Source organism: Trichoplusia ni, chromosome 12 (genome assembly GCF_003590095.1).
Source record: "Trichoplusia ni isolate ovarian cell line Hi5 chromosome 12, tn1, whole genome shotgun sequence".
In the NCBI taxonomy this organism is placed as follows: Eukaryota; Metazoa; Arthropoda; class Insecta; order Lepidoptera; family Noctuidae; genus Trichoplusia; species Trichoplusia ni.
The window spans coordinates 5,831,764-5,848,732 of NC_039489.1; the positions used below are offsets into that span (position 1 = coordinate 5,831,764).

Genomic DNA, 16,969 nt, shown 5'->3' on the forward strand with positions numbered 1-16,969 from the left:
AGCTGACTTTATTTTACGTTACTGTGCCAACATCGACTTGTAAATGTAGCAATTGAACATAAACAAATAAATAAAAAACAATGTAACACTATAATACAATTTATTAAGATTTATCCACAATAACCTAATCGTCTAACTTCAAGTCAACTTTTCCCAACTTCCCTTTAGGTACAGTTATAGAAGTAAGTATATCTGTTATGATTCCGGTTGCCACGGTAACGTTGTTCTCTCTTATTGTGAAAGGCTGTCCATGTGTCATTACCATATCTTCGAGTAGCGTGAGGTAGACCTCGCCGTGATCTCCAGGCATCATCATGTGCATTGATGGGTCTGGCAAAGAAAAAAGGATTTAGTTTAATTCAGTTCAAAACATAATGCTAAGAGGTCTTAGGTCTTAAGGAGTATATACAAGCTAAGTAAATAATGTCTTATGAAAAGCTTATGGTTTTTTAATATTCTAGCTAAGGTAGCCTTACCAAAATATCAAATGGGCTGGCAATAATGTCCAATTGGTGTTTCCGCATAGAAATAAATAAAAAAGAGCACCAACTTCTATTTGTGGGGCACATTGCATTGTTAATATTTTTTACGTAGACGTCTACGGTTTTGATAAGCTTTTAATATCGGTCACATTAAATTCTTTAACTTTTTAAGAATTATCCCGTTTTTTTAAAATAAAACCAAAGAGTTAGTATTTCAACAACATTTTCAGCTAGCTATATATTTTTTACAACTTCTTCTTTCTCTACTTACCCAAATCGATCCTACACGCAATATTCCACGTCCCACTAAACATTTGCTGTGAATACTTCGAGAACACAGGTTTTCGCCTCCCACCTTCGTTCCTCGTCAAGAAATAAATCTTAGCTTTATAATGATTACTGAGGCAGCAACTTTTAGCTGCCGTCAACAACATGCCGGTTTCAACTGATTTCATCTTCATACCGCGCAGCAAGACGCCTACATTGTCACCGGCTAAGGCCTAAAATATTATGAAAGAGCTTTTAGTTACAAACATTTTAATGAAATAATTTGCATTATACAATGTATTTAAACAAATCTTGTTCATACTTTTAATAACGCCTCTAAAGTTTTCGTTTTATAAAAATAGGTGATACAAACTCTGTTTTTTTTTTTGTAAACATCAAAATTGTACTGGTGGACCAACGCTTTTAGTCCATTAAAAAATAAAATAAAAATAATAAATGCGGACAACATCACATTGTTCTGAACCCAAAATAAGTTGCTAAAGCACTTGTGTTATGGAATTCAGATACAACGAAGGTACCACAAACACCCAGACCCGAGACAATGTTCAAATATAAATTTTTACATTGACCCGACCGGGGATCGAACCCGGGACCTCAGAGCTAGCGACACCTTGAAACCGGTGCGTACGCCACTCGACCACGGAGGTCGTCATTGGCTTCTTAAACAACTTATTAATTTACAACCATACATATAAGAGCTGTTTAAACTATGACTGATTTTAGAATATTGTATTATAAAAAGAATATCTCAGCTAAGAGTGGAATTTAAATCAAACTGATTTTCAAAGTACTTTACATGTATATGTATCTACTGAATGAATAACATACCTCGGGCACACTCTCTTTGAATATCTGCACATCAGAAATAGTTGTCTTAACATTATTCCCGAATCCCAATAGCTCGGCATCGTCATTTTTCTTCATGATCCCCCTTTTAATTGTACCAACCACTACAGTTCCCCTTCCAGGGACAGTGAACGCATTGTCTATGGGCATCAAAAATGGCGACTTTAAGTCGCGGACTATAGGGGGCACGTATTCATCCATTGTGGATAGGAGCTTGTGTATTGATGGGACACCTGGAACGAAAGTATTTTGTTTCAATTATGACATACTAGCTGAACTGTTGCCAGCATGATACTAATCGAAAATGACCCCACGAGGAAATAGAATCGGGATAGCAGCTATCCTGCGTTAATCCAGCTTATAACCTATCTGTCTACCAAATTTCATCAGTTCTATAGTTTTGCGCGAAAGATTAACAAACGTCGACGTAACTAACAATCTTTCGTGTTTATAATACTCCATGATTTATTGCATTCCATAATGTACATGAAGGATTTAAAAATATAATAATAAGTTGCAAGTTCTGTTTTAAGAGGTTATTATTGGTATGCATGTACCAGAATGATGTACCGTAAACCCGGGTGAATAGAGTTTCAAGGGGTAAATAGAAGTTATTATTTTTTTGGGGGTTTCATGAATATTTTCTTACACAAAAATGCTTAAACAATTATTTAATGAAATGCTTGAGAATTTTCGTATAATCTTTATATTTTGTCTTGTTAAACGTCCAAATTTTAGTAAAAACACTGGTTCTATCCACCCCAAAACAGCCTCTATTCATCCAGTTTTACCATAATCATATTTTGAAAATCAAATGTGATTAAAAGTCTACTAAATGGAAGTAAGTAAATCTTACCAAATTCAGATTGGTCACCATTCAGCGCCTTCAATGCTGATCCACAGATCACAGGCACTGTATTACCATCAAAGCCAAAGTCTGATAACAGTTCTCTCATCTCAATCTCAACTAGTTCCAGTAACTGAAATGAATAAAAAATATTGAGGAAATTAATAGGATGTTGTATGTGGAAAGATACTTTGTAAAGACATGGTACAAGCCTCAAAATTAATAAGCGTTTTTGTGTCTGTGTTACTGCTAACTGTTTGTAATACCATATGCAATGATCTTTTAAACACAACCACACTAAGGAATCAATCCTTGTGTAGGGGTAGTTTCACTAACTTCAACATGCAATCAAATTTAAATTAAGCAAGCAAAAATATAAAAAAAACACAAAGTCTGTGTAAACTTATCTAAGCTAAATAGTTTGTACAGTGTTAATTAATAATATTGTCATCACAAATCTTAAAATATTTGAAAGAAAATCATCAGTTTCAACCAATTTATTATTACCAACCTCATTGTCAACTAAATCAGCCTTATTAATGAACACCAATATATACTGTATGCCAACTTGCTTAGCTAATAGCAAGTGTTCCCTTGTTTGTGGCATCGGTCCATCGTTAGCCGCTACTACCAGAACTGCGGCATCCATTTGTGAAGCTCCTGATATCATGTTCCGGACGTAGTCTGCGTGGCCAGGGCAGTCTGTGTGTGCATAATGACGGAGCTTTGTACTGTAGCCAATGTGCGCTGCGTTTATTGTTATACCTGGAAAATGTTGTATATTTGATTAGTATTAATAAGCAATATAATTGACTTATATCTAATGGTAGTTGATAAATGAATGTAGTACCATTTACATATATTTCTCATAAAAACATAAACAATCAAAACACTGAAAATGTTTTTGTTAATAACTCAAAGCATATTTAATGTAAGAACACAGATACTGCTAATAATAAAACCATGTATTTTGAGCATATTGTATATTAGGCTTTTCGAAAGTTAAATGAAGTTCCGAAAAATGTTTTTGACAATGCAGTTATATATTTATTTGTTTACTCTACTTAAATCCTTCATAACTGATAAGTCTCATAACCTCGACCAGAACAGACAAGTTATCATAAACCGGTCAGTGGGGATCGTTATAGAATTCTACAGGTATACAAATAATAATATTAGCTCCGACCAAAACAAACATGACATAACGATACCTCTTGATTTTTCCTCGGGCGCTCGGTCAATCTCATCGTAAGACACATACGAGGCTAACCCGTCTTTAGACAACACCTTCGTGATAGCAGCCGTCAAGGTCGTCTTCCCATGGTCTACGTGACCTATAGTCCCGATATTACAGTGCTTCTTCTCAACATTTTCAACATCGGCCTTCGTACTAAAGTTGTTATGAAAAACTTGTATAACACTGAAACTTAACCTATTTGAACGCTGCAAGCCACATTTGAAAGGAGTTTTGGTTGTCAAATTGCAGTATAAAGACCGCAATATAAGTCTCCCACTCATCATTTTTCTTTCTTGTAAATATTTTTAGGTTTTCATCGAGTTTGTAGGTTATTTTGATTATTTGACAAGTTGGGTCAAGACAGCTGTTGAGCAGAATGAAATGTTGGATTTCGTTCGGAAATATTGTAAAACTAGCGTTTCTAAAGTTCCGGTAAAGCTTAGCGTAGCTTTTTATTGTAAGCACAGGGTATGGACTATTCTTGATTAAAATATTGCTCATTTATGAAGTGCCATACTCATTAATTACTGTTTTAGTCTATTTGGTAAAATATGGTGTTAAGTAGACCTCATTAATAGGACATCATAGGATTTATGAAAGTTATCTTACTGTATGATAGGCATTAAAAACAACAACTCTTCATCATTATCAGCCTATATTCGGCTCATTGCACGCCATCGAGATCTTTCATCGGCTGTTCGCATCCAACTCGAAAGCCATCTAGCGCACATCATGACTCCACCGTGCCTGAGGACGTCCTACACTACGATTTCCCAGACGCGTTAAACTTACCGCGATAAAAACTTGAGACTAAACAAATGTGCTTTGAACATTTGAATTAATTATGTAGTCAAATAAATAAAATTCAAACAATTAAACATGCTAATCAAATTAACAACTTTATTTCAAATAATATAATTACAAGCATGTCACATTACAGTAGACTTCAGGATCTACAAACTTTCCCATTTTAAATGTTCGTTCAAGTGACTTAATACTAACTGGAGTGTCCACGTAAACCATTGCAGGATAGGAGAAAATTATAACACAGAATAAATGTTTTCAATCTTTAAAGGATATTAAAATACATTAAACCAGGGCCCTGAATATAAGCTTGGCCTAAGATTGTTACACAACCGATTTTCATTTACCTTTAGGGTAAATGTATGCTAGCGCAGATTCAGAGCAAATCCAAGGGCAATTCGAAACGTGAAAACAAAAATACTTTCATCTCCACAACCTATTTTTCGTTAAAGAAGATATACGCATTCACAGAATTCGCGCCTACAACGTGACCAACGCCGATCAGCCTTCATACACACCTCAGAAGCTCATATCAATACTTTTTCCTTGCAAACTTTTTGAGGACCCTGGTTCAGTGATTATACCCACATAAACTAATTCACTAAATGACTGGAACAAAACTACAGAATAAACTTAATTTTCGACTATCTATCGTTTTGTGACCTAGAACTACATACAGAGTTTTATTTTAAGACATTGGTGTAACTTATATTGGTTCGTGTTGATTAAATAATGCCAGAATGGAAACAAGAAGAGGAATAGATACATTGGTCACAGAAGAAAATGTTTTGAAAATAAATATTTTTTTTACACCAACACAAACATCTTACAAGCCAAACCATTTGATTATGAAATGATAGATATACACAAGTAACATAAAAAAACTCTGGCGTGATATCTTGTTAAACTATTACTCTCATAATGTTTACGCTATCTAAGAAGGAATCAAAACTAGGAAAAAACTTTTATTTGTAAAAGGCAAAAAGATTTACCAAGATAGTTCAGTCTTGGTCAACCTTTTGTCTCTTCTAGTAAAAAGCAATTTCAAACAACAATAAAGATTCGAAAATCTAATACAATACTGAAATATGTCGTTTATTCATTTTATATGAGTTGGTATTTTATAAAATACATACATTCTTTTTTACCTGTTTCGATTACTTTAAAATAGAATATATAGAGAAGTTGTAGAATAAAACGGCATATCGTCAATCAGCTTTACACAAGAATAACTCTTAGCTAAGTGATGTTTTAAATGTTTATTAGTCTTTGCATTCAATTTGAGAGATACAAAGACAGCATGAGACCTACATGCGACACTTTACTAAGCGTCGTTCTTGATGACAGCTTAGTGAAGATGTATATCAAAACAGTCAATTGTGAAACTTATCTACAAATTAAATGGATATTGATTCTGAATTTATCAAGTGACCCAATGCCTTCCACATCTTCATAAAGTATGTAAGACTGTTGCAATTGGGAATTCGATTAAAAAACAAATTAGCCCGTCAGGTAGACTTCTTAAAAATATTGGATACGCATTATTTATTAAATGAATATTAAGAAAACGAATATGGGACGCATTTAAGATGGCGAAACTTTTGGAAGTGGGGGCTACTAAACTAACGTCACTTGTCGGTAAAAAGTGTACTGACAAGTGACGTCAAAGGCTAGTTGTGTTTACACGTTTCAAAAATACGTATCTGATATTTCTAGGAAATCTATCTGACTTCTTGGATTTGTTCAGCCAATTACCCAATTGTGAAAGCGAGACGCCGATGAACGTAGCTCTACGAATTTTTGCGTAGCTCTACGTCTTTCTGCGTAGCTATACGACCCTCTACGTCGCCTCGTTCTGCAACTACAACAGCGTTACATTAAGAGTTCATCTGTCGAACCTAGCGATAGTCAAATTCAATTCAAAGATTATTTTCAATTAAAACTTATGTTCAAGTATTTCGCTTTTCGTATTAATTCGATGTCCATTATTCTTTATTAACAGTCAATTTTAAGCAGTCTTTTAGTAACAGAATAATAAACGAATGGAGCAGTCAATATTAGTTTTTCAGTTGTAATAAAGGTATTATGTAATTTGCATCATACAATTATTTATATTTAATACACTAGAACAATCTTATGATGTTAATCAGACAATAAAACTAATTTCTCACTGATATATTCCCATAAGTAATTTAGATATGAAGTAAAAAATATATACTACTGATTGAAACAACTCCATATATTTATTACTCTGTAACCAAAAGCCCTAATATATTAAAAACAGCTCACAAGCACCCTTAAAATAATTGATACAATTTTATGGCAGTATTAAGTATTGTTAAGTGCTATTCATTTTAAAGAATTATTCTTAGGCTAGAGCCTTATTCCAATGCCTAAATATTGTTTTGTTTTGACAGTATTTCGAATTCAATTATTATTATACATGTATAGACATACAATTTTATTTATAAATACAATTTGAATAGTTAATTATTTGGGCAGATTTAGGGGAAGTAATTTCTGGGCACTAAATATAAAACGGGCTAGATACATTAGATAACTCGACAGAAAAAGAACAATATATACTATGTATTAAAACACTGTCCCATCCTTGAAGGACAAATACGCGACAGTTACAAGTATGTACTTATAATTTTTCGCTATACTTCAACCCTTTAATTCATAGGACAGATTTTAAATACATACTGTATATTATCAAAATGAAAAATAAAACTCATTTTGTATAGAAATCACAGATAGATACATTATTGAGTGCACACATGAACACCAAACAGAAACAATTAACTTACCATATCTTAAGGCAGTATTACCATCGTGGAAGCGGGACAGCGCTATGCACTGTGCATAGCGCCATCTCGCTCGCACAACGAAGTATACAGTACAAGAATAGAAGTAAAACTCCATACAAGTCTATAATTTAGTCAACATCCCTATTGTTTTGATTCTAATTGAATCAAAACAATAGGGATGTTGACTAAATTAGTTTATTTAGTGGCGAATTTTTAATATTAGTTAATTAAGTATCATTTCTATTATAAATGTTTAAATCTGTTCAAATCTATAGTTACCGGCACGGTTCTTGAGCGCTGACCTTGCAGAACGCAGAACTGATTATTTGTGTCCCTTTAGCGGTATGAAGAGGCGCGGCGCGGACTCAAGTGCAGTGAGTGTCCCGCAGCGCATCGCGTCATAGCCGACATGAGGGATGAGTTTCTTTTTTAAACGCCATCTAGTCTCAAACTAAGCAGAGCTTGTATTATGAGTACTAGACAACTGATAAACATACTTATATATTTCTAAATACATACATAATATAGATAAATTACACCCAGACACAGAACAAATGATCGTGCTCATCACATAAACATTTGTCCCGGGTGGAAATCGAACCCACGACCTCCGGTATAGCAGTCAGGGTCACTAACCACTAGACCCACAGGCCCGTCAAAGTTGAAATTTGTTCTTTGCTGCAATTGCATGCACGACGAGTACGCACAATTGATTGGCCCTTTTTCCGCCGAGCGCTCAAGATCCGTGTCGGTAACTACACAAATATATAGAAAATGTAGAAGTTGAAATTTTTATTGCTCAGAAGGCAAAAATACGTGTCGATTATTTTTTATTGAAAGAATAAATAGGGTTTTTTACTTTTAATACCCATTCGTAATCCCTTTTAATGTCTGGTTTAAACGTTGTGCAGGTGCTTTTGTTGATATAAATACTGTAGCTATGATAAATATAGTTTTGAAGGCTTTTAATCCTAGTCTGAGTATCTCGGTTTCGAATCTATTTGTGTACGAAAAAGGTTTTTATTACACATCAACTATGATTTCCTTATGTTCCAATCTATTTCAATCATAATACAAGATAATTACAGTGAACAGTTAAATTATATTTTCTTTTAATTAAAAATACTATTTTTATGACGTGACTGAAGTCACGTTAGTAGTCCAATAAGTATCAAGTATAATAAAAAATGTCGCTTTATCATATTTGCATTACTTATAACAATTTTAACCAACCAAAAAGGGTCTTATCAATTAGATTGAACATTAAAGCGAAGCCATATATTATTTACCCGATAAATCCAATTTCTTTCTTCTTAACAACTGACACTTCAACTGTCAAATTTTGAACACTGAACACTGTTTTTTTTTTCACAATCTATACAAGCAATGGAAAGTACAGTACTTCCTGAACTGTGTCCGGTAGAGGTTAGGTTTGTTTCATTGTTTTAGGACCCTATAGTGTAGTGTGAACTCGACGTTGGACTTCCAGATGAAGTGGCGGACCGTCCGTAGGTCCATGTTGGGGTCAAGCACCTGGGAAAATTAATGTTGATTTATTAGAGGTAAAACATATACTTACTTTTACATTATTTACTACTCTTTCCAGAAATTGCTACCGCGCCTTATTGTTTTTAAGTTTTGCGGGGAACTCAAAATCGTTTTCAATAAATAAACTATAACAATATGGCGTTTTCATATTTCACAAAAAAAATGGCGGGGCGGCGAGACCGCTTTGGCTCATGATTCCGGTCGAGTCCGAAGCTAATCAGGCAATCCCGATAAAAACACATAAGTAAACCATTATTAAATAAATAATTATGAATCATCTGGAGAATATTATTGTCTGTTATTTCTTAGTCTTTAAAAACTTGGATCAATTTAGTTAAAATTTTACATTTATAAAGCCATCAGCATAATACCAAAAGCATTTTTATAAATTTACTGCAGTCTTAACTTATACATCACTCTTCCTTATTATATACTCTTTTTGTCTAAGCCTTTTTGATACTATTACGCACCAATTTAGAAAGAAAACCATTCATCCAAGCATTTCGACTAGTCTAGTTGACTCAATCACCTGATCACAGCACAGCAACTCGACCCTCTCCTCGGGCGCGTCGTTCCCGCTGTCCTCGTTGGCGCTGGCGCGGCCGCTGCCTGCACTGGCTCCGTTCACATCGCCGCCGCCGACTATCTTCTCAACAACGTGCTCGGCTACTTTACGGCATTGGATGAAGTCGTTGGCTACGAGGCGGTCCTGTTGATTTTTTTAGTATAGATTAAAATGATTGAAGGATTGGTGATGCTGAGTCATTAGTTCGTGGGTAAGTCATCTCGAGAGCCTATCTTCTTAAATTAATATGTTTGAGGGTGTGGAAAAAAGATGTCGCTCTTGCCGTGAGTTGCGCTTTCAGGCTTCCACAACCATAATTATATTCAAATCGTGGTGGTAGGCTCTTAAATTATCCAGTAAAGTACATACACAATAGCATTGGCTCTGTAAAAGAATCTTTCAAACAAACTTCAGACTAGTATGCTGCCTTTCATTTAAAAAAAATAGCAACATAGTGTGATACCCTCCGAAACACGTTCAGCACTTTGTTACGACTGACTTCTTCTCACCTATGATTCCTCACTACATTATGTGATTCTGTGGTAGCCGTGTATCAAGATCTATTATTAACGCTTACTTGAAAAACTTTACAATCATATGTATACCTTTTTCTGTCGATCCTGTTTACTTTGGCAGCTGGAGTGGGGCAGTAAATAGAAGGGCAGTTTATTAAGCTTCGGTGCTGCCATCTCGATAGCAACGTCTACCACCCACGACGGTACGGTCTCCACGAGGAGGTTGCCTTCCGTCTCACCGCCAGCATCACCAACCTGGAACAGTTAGCATGATTGTGTTGGTAATGATCAGGTTGGAAGACGTATAAGAAGCAAACGTATAGTTGGCATTTGAATAGTAGTCAATTTTTTTTTGAAGTGATAACTTTTTATGGGCGGGTAAACCATTTCGCAAAGGAACGCGTGGGTAAAAAGATTTTATTAATAAATACTCTTCCCAGACATTTTTATACGTATTTACAAAATTATTTTTTATTAGTTATTAATTTCTATTTTACAAAAAATGTAATTAAGTTTTATTTAGATTTGTTCGAGAGATCCGAAACACACCATTTTGAATAAATACTTCCGCACTATTCGCTAGGCATTTAAATCCTCGTGTTTGTTCGTGGTTTACTAATATATTTTTTAAACACTTTAAATCTAAATCTACCTACTTAGATTTCGACAAGCATTTCTGGATCACACGGGGATCGAACCTGCGACACGTTGTACACAATTATGTGCGTAGTGAGTTAAGATGAATATCCTTTTAACAGGGCTTAAAACTAGAACCTTAGTTACGCATTATCGGCTCGGTTTATTAACAGAATATAAATATATTCCAAAATACACAGCATTTGTGTCAAACACAACCCGATATAAGACTAGTATCGTGTATTATCCAATTAGAAAATTAGCATTATAACCAAGGAATGTTCTAACCAAGGAAACTGAATATATGAATTATTAAAATGGCTAATATGTAACGAAGGTGTGTGCATGCTTGTTTAAATGTGAATTACTGTTTTTTGAACCAGAAAGCAAAAAGAGAAGTGTTATAAGTTATGATTGATGTGTCTGTCTATCTGTTTGTGGCATCATAGCTCGCAAACGAATTGAGTGATTTTAAGGATTAAAGTTGGTTTTGTATTTAAGGTAAAAATATTAGTATTCTTAGAGAGTTTTATAAAAATTAGTAGAGCCATTGAAAAGTTGTAGGATAACTTTTTACTGTTTGGGTTTTTAAATTATAAGTTTCATCCTACCTGTAATCTATAGAGTGTTCTTCCACCGACTTCGCTGAAAATAAGAGGCGTATGCAACGGCACACTGAAGTAACTGTTCCCAATCACTCTTTGCCCTGCTTCATTCACCCTATTCGGATGATTCCAATGATCCAACAGCGCTTGCAGCAACAACGCACCAAAGTTAACCTTCTGATCATTCTCTGTAGTCAAACCAGCTTCTTTTGCGCTTACCCAAGCGCTTAAACAGTCAGTTTCGTCTTGCCCCAAATGTATTGTCAACATTCCAGTCTTTAAATCTACATTGAACCAATTAGGTACGTAGACCATCTTAAATCGTTTCTTTACTTCTTCTTCATAATCAACTTCACCTAAATCTTCTAATTTAGAAGCTTTTAAGACGTCGTATAAAGCTACGTTGTTTGCGGTATCTTTTGTTACCACATGTCTTTTGTCATTCAATACTGTGTAGTGTTTGATAGCGGGGCCTCCAGGAATGTTGTGCAGGGGTTGTGTTTGGTACACATTATTCGTATTATAATTGTTTTGGTTATACATTTCTAAGGAGTTTAGTGGAGGCAGTTTCCAGCAACGTATATCGGACTCTGATGTGGACACCCAAACTCCTGTTTGGTCTGCGGTGAAGCAAAGTTTAAGTATTGGTGCTGTTTCTTCACATACCACTATAAAGTTATCAGGGTTACGTAGTTCCGTGATAATGACTAGCCTATCTCGTCCTCCAGAAATAATGTGACTAAAGTTTTCGGTAGCTAACAAAGCCCAAACTGCTTCAGAATGGACCCTTATAGTTGAGACACACCTCTGCTGTGATAGTGACCATAGTTTGATAGTTCCATCTGAGCTGCCTGACACACACTGAGTGCCGTCTCTGCTTACAACTAATGCCTTAACATTATCTGCATGTCCTTTTAATTTCATGAGCCGTGAACAGTTTCTCGGATCCCAAACTCGCAAGACTTTTTCTGTTGAACCGCTAACAAGGATAGTGCCAGGTGGATTCATAGCCAGACTGTATATAGACTCCTTGTTACCAACTAAACTCGATGTAGTAACAGTGTTGTTACTGGCAGTCAAAGCAGTCAAAGTATTGACATCCCAGAGAAAGATAGCTCTATCCAAGCCTGCACTTGCAACCTGTTCCTTATCCTTAGCGTACGCTAGAGTACGTACATAGTCCTTATGAGTCCGTAGAGTAGACATACAGAACCCTTTCGGCGCGTTCCACACTTTCACAGTAGTGTCGGATGACGCGCTAATTAAGTTCTTGCCGCCGCAACACAACACGATATCGTTCACCCAGTCGGTGTGGTGCTCCATGCTCTGGATGTACCGGTCCTGCACACCGGTCGCGGTACTCCACACTCGTATAATCCCATCCCTACCGGCCGAATACAATCGGCCCTGTATTGGATCCAGTTGCAACGAACTAACACCATTTTTATGCCGCCTTTCCTCCTCGTCCCTAATCACGAAAGACACTTGAGTTTTCTTACGCATCGTGCCCATTTTCCGACATTTTAAAGTGAAATTAATTTATATTTTTTTACACTTTTGTTGGAATCGTCGCGAATATCCTGAGATTTGTTTCGGAATTGTTTGACATTTGCTTTTGACAGATAAAGGAAAATGGCTGTTGTACTGTGATTGGTTGATTTCTCTAAGCTCGAACCAATCGAATCTCTTATAGAATCTTGCGTTCCGTCATAAGGATAAAAAAATCGCCGATCCTTACATAATAATAGACATTTGTTTATAAGTTCCTTGGTTGTGCCTTACTTAATCCATATGCGTTTGATAAAACTTAAGTAATAAATGAACGTAAAAGTATAGCAAGTGTAAGCTCATTACACAAGCTAAACTATGTAGTTAATTAAGGCAACATGAGCATTTGAGCAATACAAATAGGAATCAAAAATGAAATATTTTTATTTTATTGATAAGAAATTCTGTGTACCTGCCAAGAAAAAGTAAAATCAGTTCAAGGTACCTCCTTATCTTCTAGTAGATAGGGAGATTAATCAATTTAGAAGATCTAATATCGTAACGTACCATTAGTCACTATGCGAATTATCATCTGGAACTAACTGCATGCGTAGCTTACTAAGACTTATAAGATAAGAAGGAAATCAAATGTTCACTAGGTTTGGACAGTTTTACTGATACACTTCAATAACGTATCTGAGTCCGACACTTCTCTCGCTTTCCAAATTGATTCTAACATAACTAGAGTATAAACCTCCTTCAGTGATAGACACTATTCCTCGTTTATCGGGATCAAGGTCAATGCACGCAATACCCGTTATATTGGTCCCTTCTGGATAAACAAGATTCACAACCTCCTTGCGTTTAAAAAAAAACAATCCATGTTTTTTTACTTCTTTATAAGTCATCCTAGCTTTGAAATTATGGCCGAGGTATAAATCGCTGCACGAAATTATTACACAAAATAAAGTTATTTGTAAAAATGCACTGATGTAATTATATCTCATGATTCTGATAATACTTTTGTAAACACGTTGAATTGAGTCAATGTCGTTGATAAAACTAGGTTTGAGACAAAAAATAACGCATATTGATGCGTAAATGAGTTAAATCATTTAAGGGGAACGTTTTATTTTGAATGTCTTTAAAACTACTTATTTTATCTCTCTATTTATTTCACTAAGTTCAATAATCCACGCAAAATAATACCTATAGGTACCTATTTCCCGGTATTTACCTTTTCTCTAAATTCAAGTCAGTGTGTATCTGTACTACAAGTACCCAAATACTAAGGAGGTTATATATATCCTTTAATGCCACATTTGATCAACTACTGTCTTCTCAGAAACGTTTGTGCTATGAAAACGTGTTGAATTGTCCAACAACCAATCTTTAGGGAAAGTTTTGTCGGCGTGTAAGCGAAACGCCGCTCTACAACGATGTGTGTTGTCTTGCTTACACAACTGCAGCTGGCTTACTTTAAGAGATGGTAGGTCTGTGGGGAAAATATTTGTGTGAACAGGAATTAATTATTTTAAACGTGTCTGTTTCTTGATGAATATTTAGAACTGAATAGCAGATAATGGATATAAGAATTGGCTTTGAAATGGTGAAACATAAAAAAAAAACGATTTTCCACATGGTGATAAAAAGAGTCATAAAGTCATCAATATTAATATTTTCAGACATTTGGTTACCATTCCCCACAATTTTTAAGAATCAGGACACTTGCAAATATAAAAAAAAGGAAAAAATTAGAATCGGTCAATCCGTTCGTGAGTCATTATTCCAGAGAGAGAAAGACAAACATATAAAACCACTCTTTTTGCGTCAGGGGTTACATAATTATAAAAAGGCTTTTTTCAAAAGCAAAAAGACTGAAGGTAACACAGTCCTATTTAACCCATTTTACTATAATTTCGAAAGAACAAGAATTGTACAAAGTCGATTTAATGTTAGGTATGAGTATGAGTCCCTAACATTACTTCTGTCGAAATGTACCTAAGACGACCTAAGTGTACGAATTTGAACACAAATATAATACCTAATCTCCACAACTAAATTTCCGAATATAAACTTACACATATGGAATACATTAGCCAAACACATGAGTTCCACATCCGTTCTTCGTATATAAACTGCAGACGCTTTTCCGAACTATTACTACTTAAACTGAAAACGGTGGCTCGGCGTAAAAGCTGAGCTAATGCAATTAATAATGTTCGGATTAGGGTGCAGTGTTCACAGTAGCGTCGTAGAGTGAAAATATTCATATTACAGACGCAATTTTTATTTCTAACATAACGTATAATTTTTAAAGAATGACGTTTTGGAATCGTGCTAGTAGAGTGAATTTTTCTGTAATTTAACGTTTAACGCCTGCCGATTTTGAATTTGATGTTGCACTAAGGTGCAAACTAAGAGGAAAGAATGGCTATCGAATAGTAGTTGCATTGGATTAAGCTTTATGAGAACAGTTAGTAGAGCATAAAATTGAAATTTAAATATTCCGTGGTGGTAAATCTAACAAAAATAAAACTACATTATTTCAGATAGCGATTTTACCTACTTACTTATCATAATTGTCAATGTTTAGTTGATATTAGATATACTTCAGTAAACCTTTGTAAGTAATTATTAAATGTATAAAATATAGTTTGTTCAGCGCCTGCCGTTGACAGGTTAGCAACTTGTTACAACAACTCGATACTGAAATATTGCAACAATTTTCCGATGATGTGATAACTAATGCTGAAGTGTACGAGTATTTGTGCGTTTAGCTTTTGTTAAAAACCATTAGTAATTTAGAGTTATAACTATGTTCATTTTTTCACAGATATGTTGATCGGAACAATAGGAGAATTCATGGAAATTCAGTAAAAAGGGGTTTGGTGAGTGTGAATGATAATAGTGTTTCACAATATTTATAGATGGAAATATTAGTAATCAATTTTTATTTTACACTACATATAGAGGCTTTTGCCGACCAGTTTGATAGTTAAAAAAATGAAATAGTTACGTATTTTGTATGTACTGCAGGTAATTTTAATGGCATTAGGTAATGAATTTACTATTAAAGTAACCACAATTTACTACAAGTATAACAGAAATAAGAACTCTATCATTATAATCTAGCATAATAACAACGGTCACAAAAAAACGGTGCCTGAAAAAAATAGTGTAGCAAAATTCAGCGCGTCTCAATTTAATTGCTCAATCGATTTATTTTTCAGCCGACTTTAATCGCAGAAGCATTGCGCAACAAATCATTAAGATAAACAGTAACTGTATTCGGTCGATTTAATAAATTGTGTTGAACTTTAATATTGATGGGGACCGAGACTTTTATTTGTTGAGTTTTTTAAGAATTTTCGTAATAACAATCGGTTTGTGTTCTGATTCTTTCTTTTTTGTTTGGAACGGTGTTTTTCTATAAAGAGTATTCACAGACCCGGTCACTTTTGAAAAGCCAATTCTGTGGTAGTCTATCAACATTTTTTGAAAACCGCCAGTCAATTATTGTCAACTAGTTTTTTTTTCTGCTACATACCCAAATGGTACAAAATGAAGGTTCACTTTTTCATAGACGATGATTTTCTGTTGCCGCAATAACAACCTACGCTGACCTAGTTTAAGTAACTATTGTTAAGGTCATTACTTTAATCGGGAGATAAATAAATTAGTGGGTAACCGACGTCAAATACACATATTTACCTACTAGCTGTTGCCTGCGACTTCGTCCACATCTGACATCTCACATTCTGATGTATAAGCTATATTGTGGTAAAGTTTCATTCAAATCCATTCAGTAGTTTTTACGTGAAAGAGTAACAAACATCCATACATCCATACTTACAAACTATCGCCTTTATAATAGTAGTAGGATGTCACCCAACCGACTATTAGATACGGAACCCTTATTGTCGTGAGTCTAGATCGCACCTGACCACTATTTTGTAATAGATGTTGAACGCTTTCAGAAAGTTGTTTCTTTTTACGAACAAAAGTAGTATTTCATACATAAGCGAGTTCTAATAATGCACGCTGTACCAAACCAAATAAAAACAATAGATATCTACGTTTTAAAATAGTTTTCAAGACGTAGGTATGTAGGTTTCCTATGCAAATTCTATCAAGAAGAGGTATACAAGCGAGTAAATTGTTTTTTTTCCACTCGAAAGAATCTGAAAGGGCTAGTTCGTCCTTCAGTTGTTACTTGTATTCCAGCTGAAATAGGGCTGCCAACCTTCTGATAAATATTTGTTTGTTTATCGTCGTTGATATTTTGAAATAACTTG

At 34.9% G+C, this 16,969-nt stretch overlaps 2 protein-coding genes across 2 annotated transcripts; both read right to left on the reverse strand.

The window, feature by feature from the left end:
• Positions 1-83: 83 nt before the first annotated feature.
• LOC113499162 (elongation factor Tu-like) lies at positions 84-4,054 on the reverse strand. The gene is made up of 6 exons (XM_026879512.1): positions 3,675-4,054; positions 2,975-3,228; positions 2,473-2,596; positions 1,599-1,849; positions 754-982; positions 84-330 (listed from the first exon to the last, which is right to left on the reverse strand). Exons 1-6 carry the CDS (start codon positions 3,982-3,984, stop codon positions 125-127), a joined length of 1,374 nt encoding a protein of 457 aa, XP_026735313.1. The 5' UTR covers positions 3,985-4,054; the 3' UTR covers positions 84-124.
• A 3,813-nt stretch (positions 4,055-7,867) lies between these two features.
• On the reverse strand, positions 7,868-12,816 carry LOC113499345 (WD repeat-containing protein 48 homolog). The gene is made up of 4 exons (XM_026879792.1): positions 11,190-12,816; positions 10,033-10,197; positions 9,392-9,571; positions 7,868-8,847 (listed from the first exon to the last, which is right to left on the reverse strand). The coding sequence occupies exons 1-4, from the start codon at positions 12,693-12,695 to the stop codon at positions 8,752-8,754; spliced, it is 1,947 nt and encodes a 648-aa protein (XP_026735593.1). The 5' UTR covers positions 12,696-12,816; the 3' UTR covers positions 7,868-8,751.
• Positions 12,817-16,969: the final 4,153 nt, after the last annotated feature.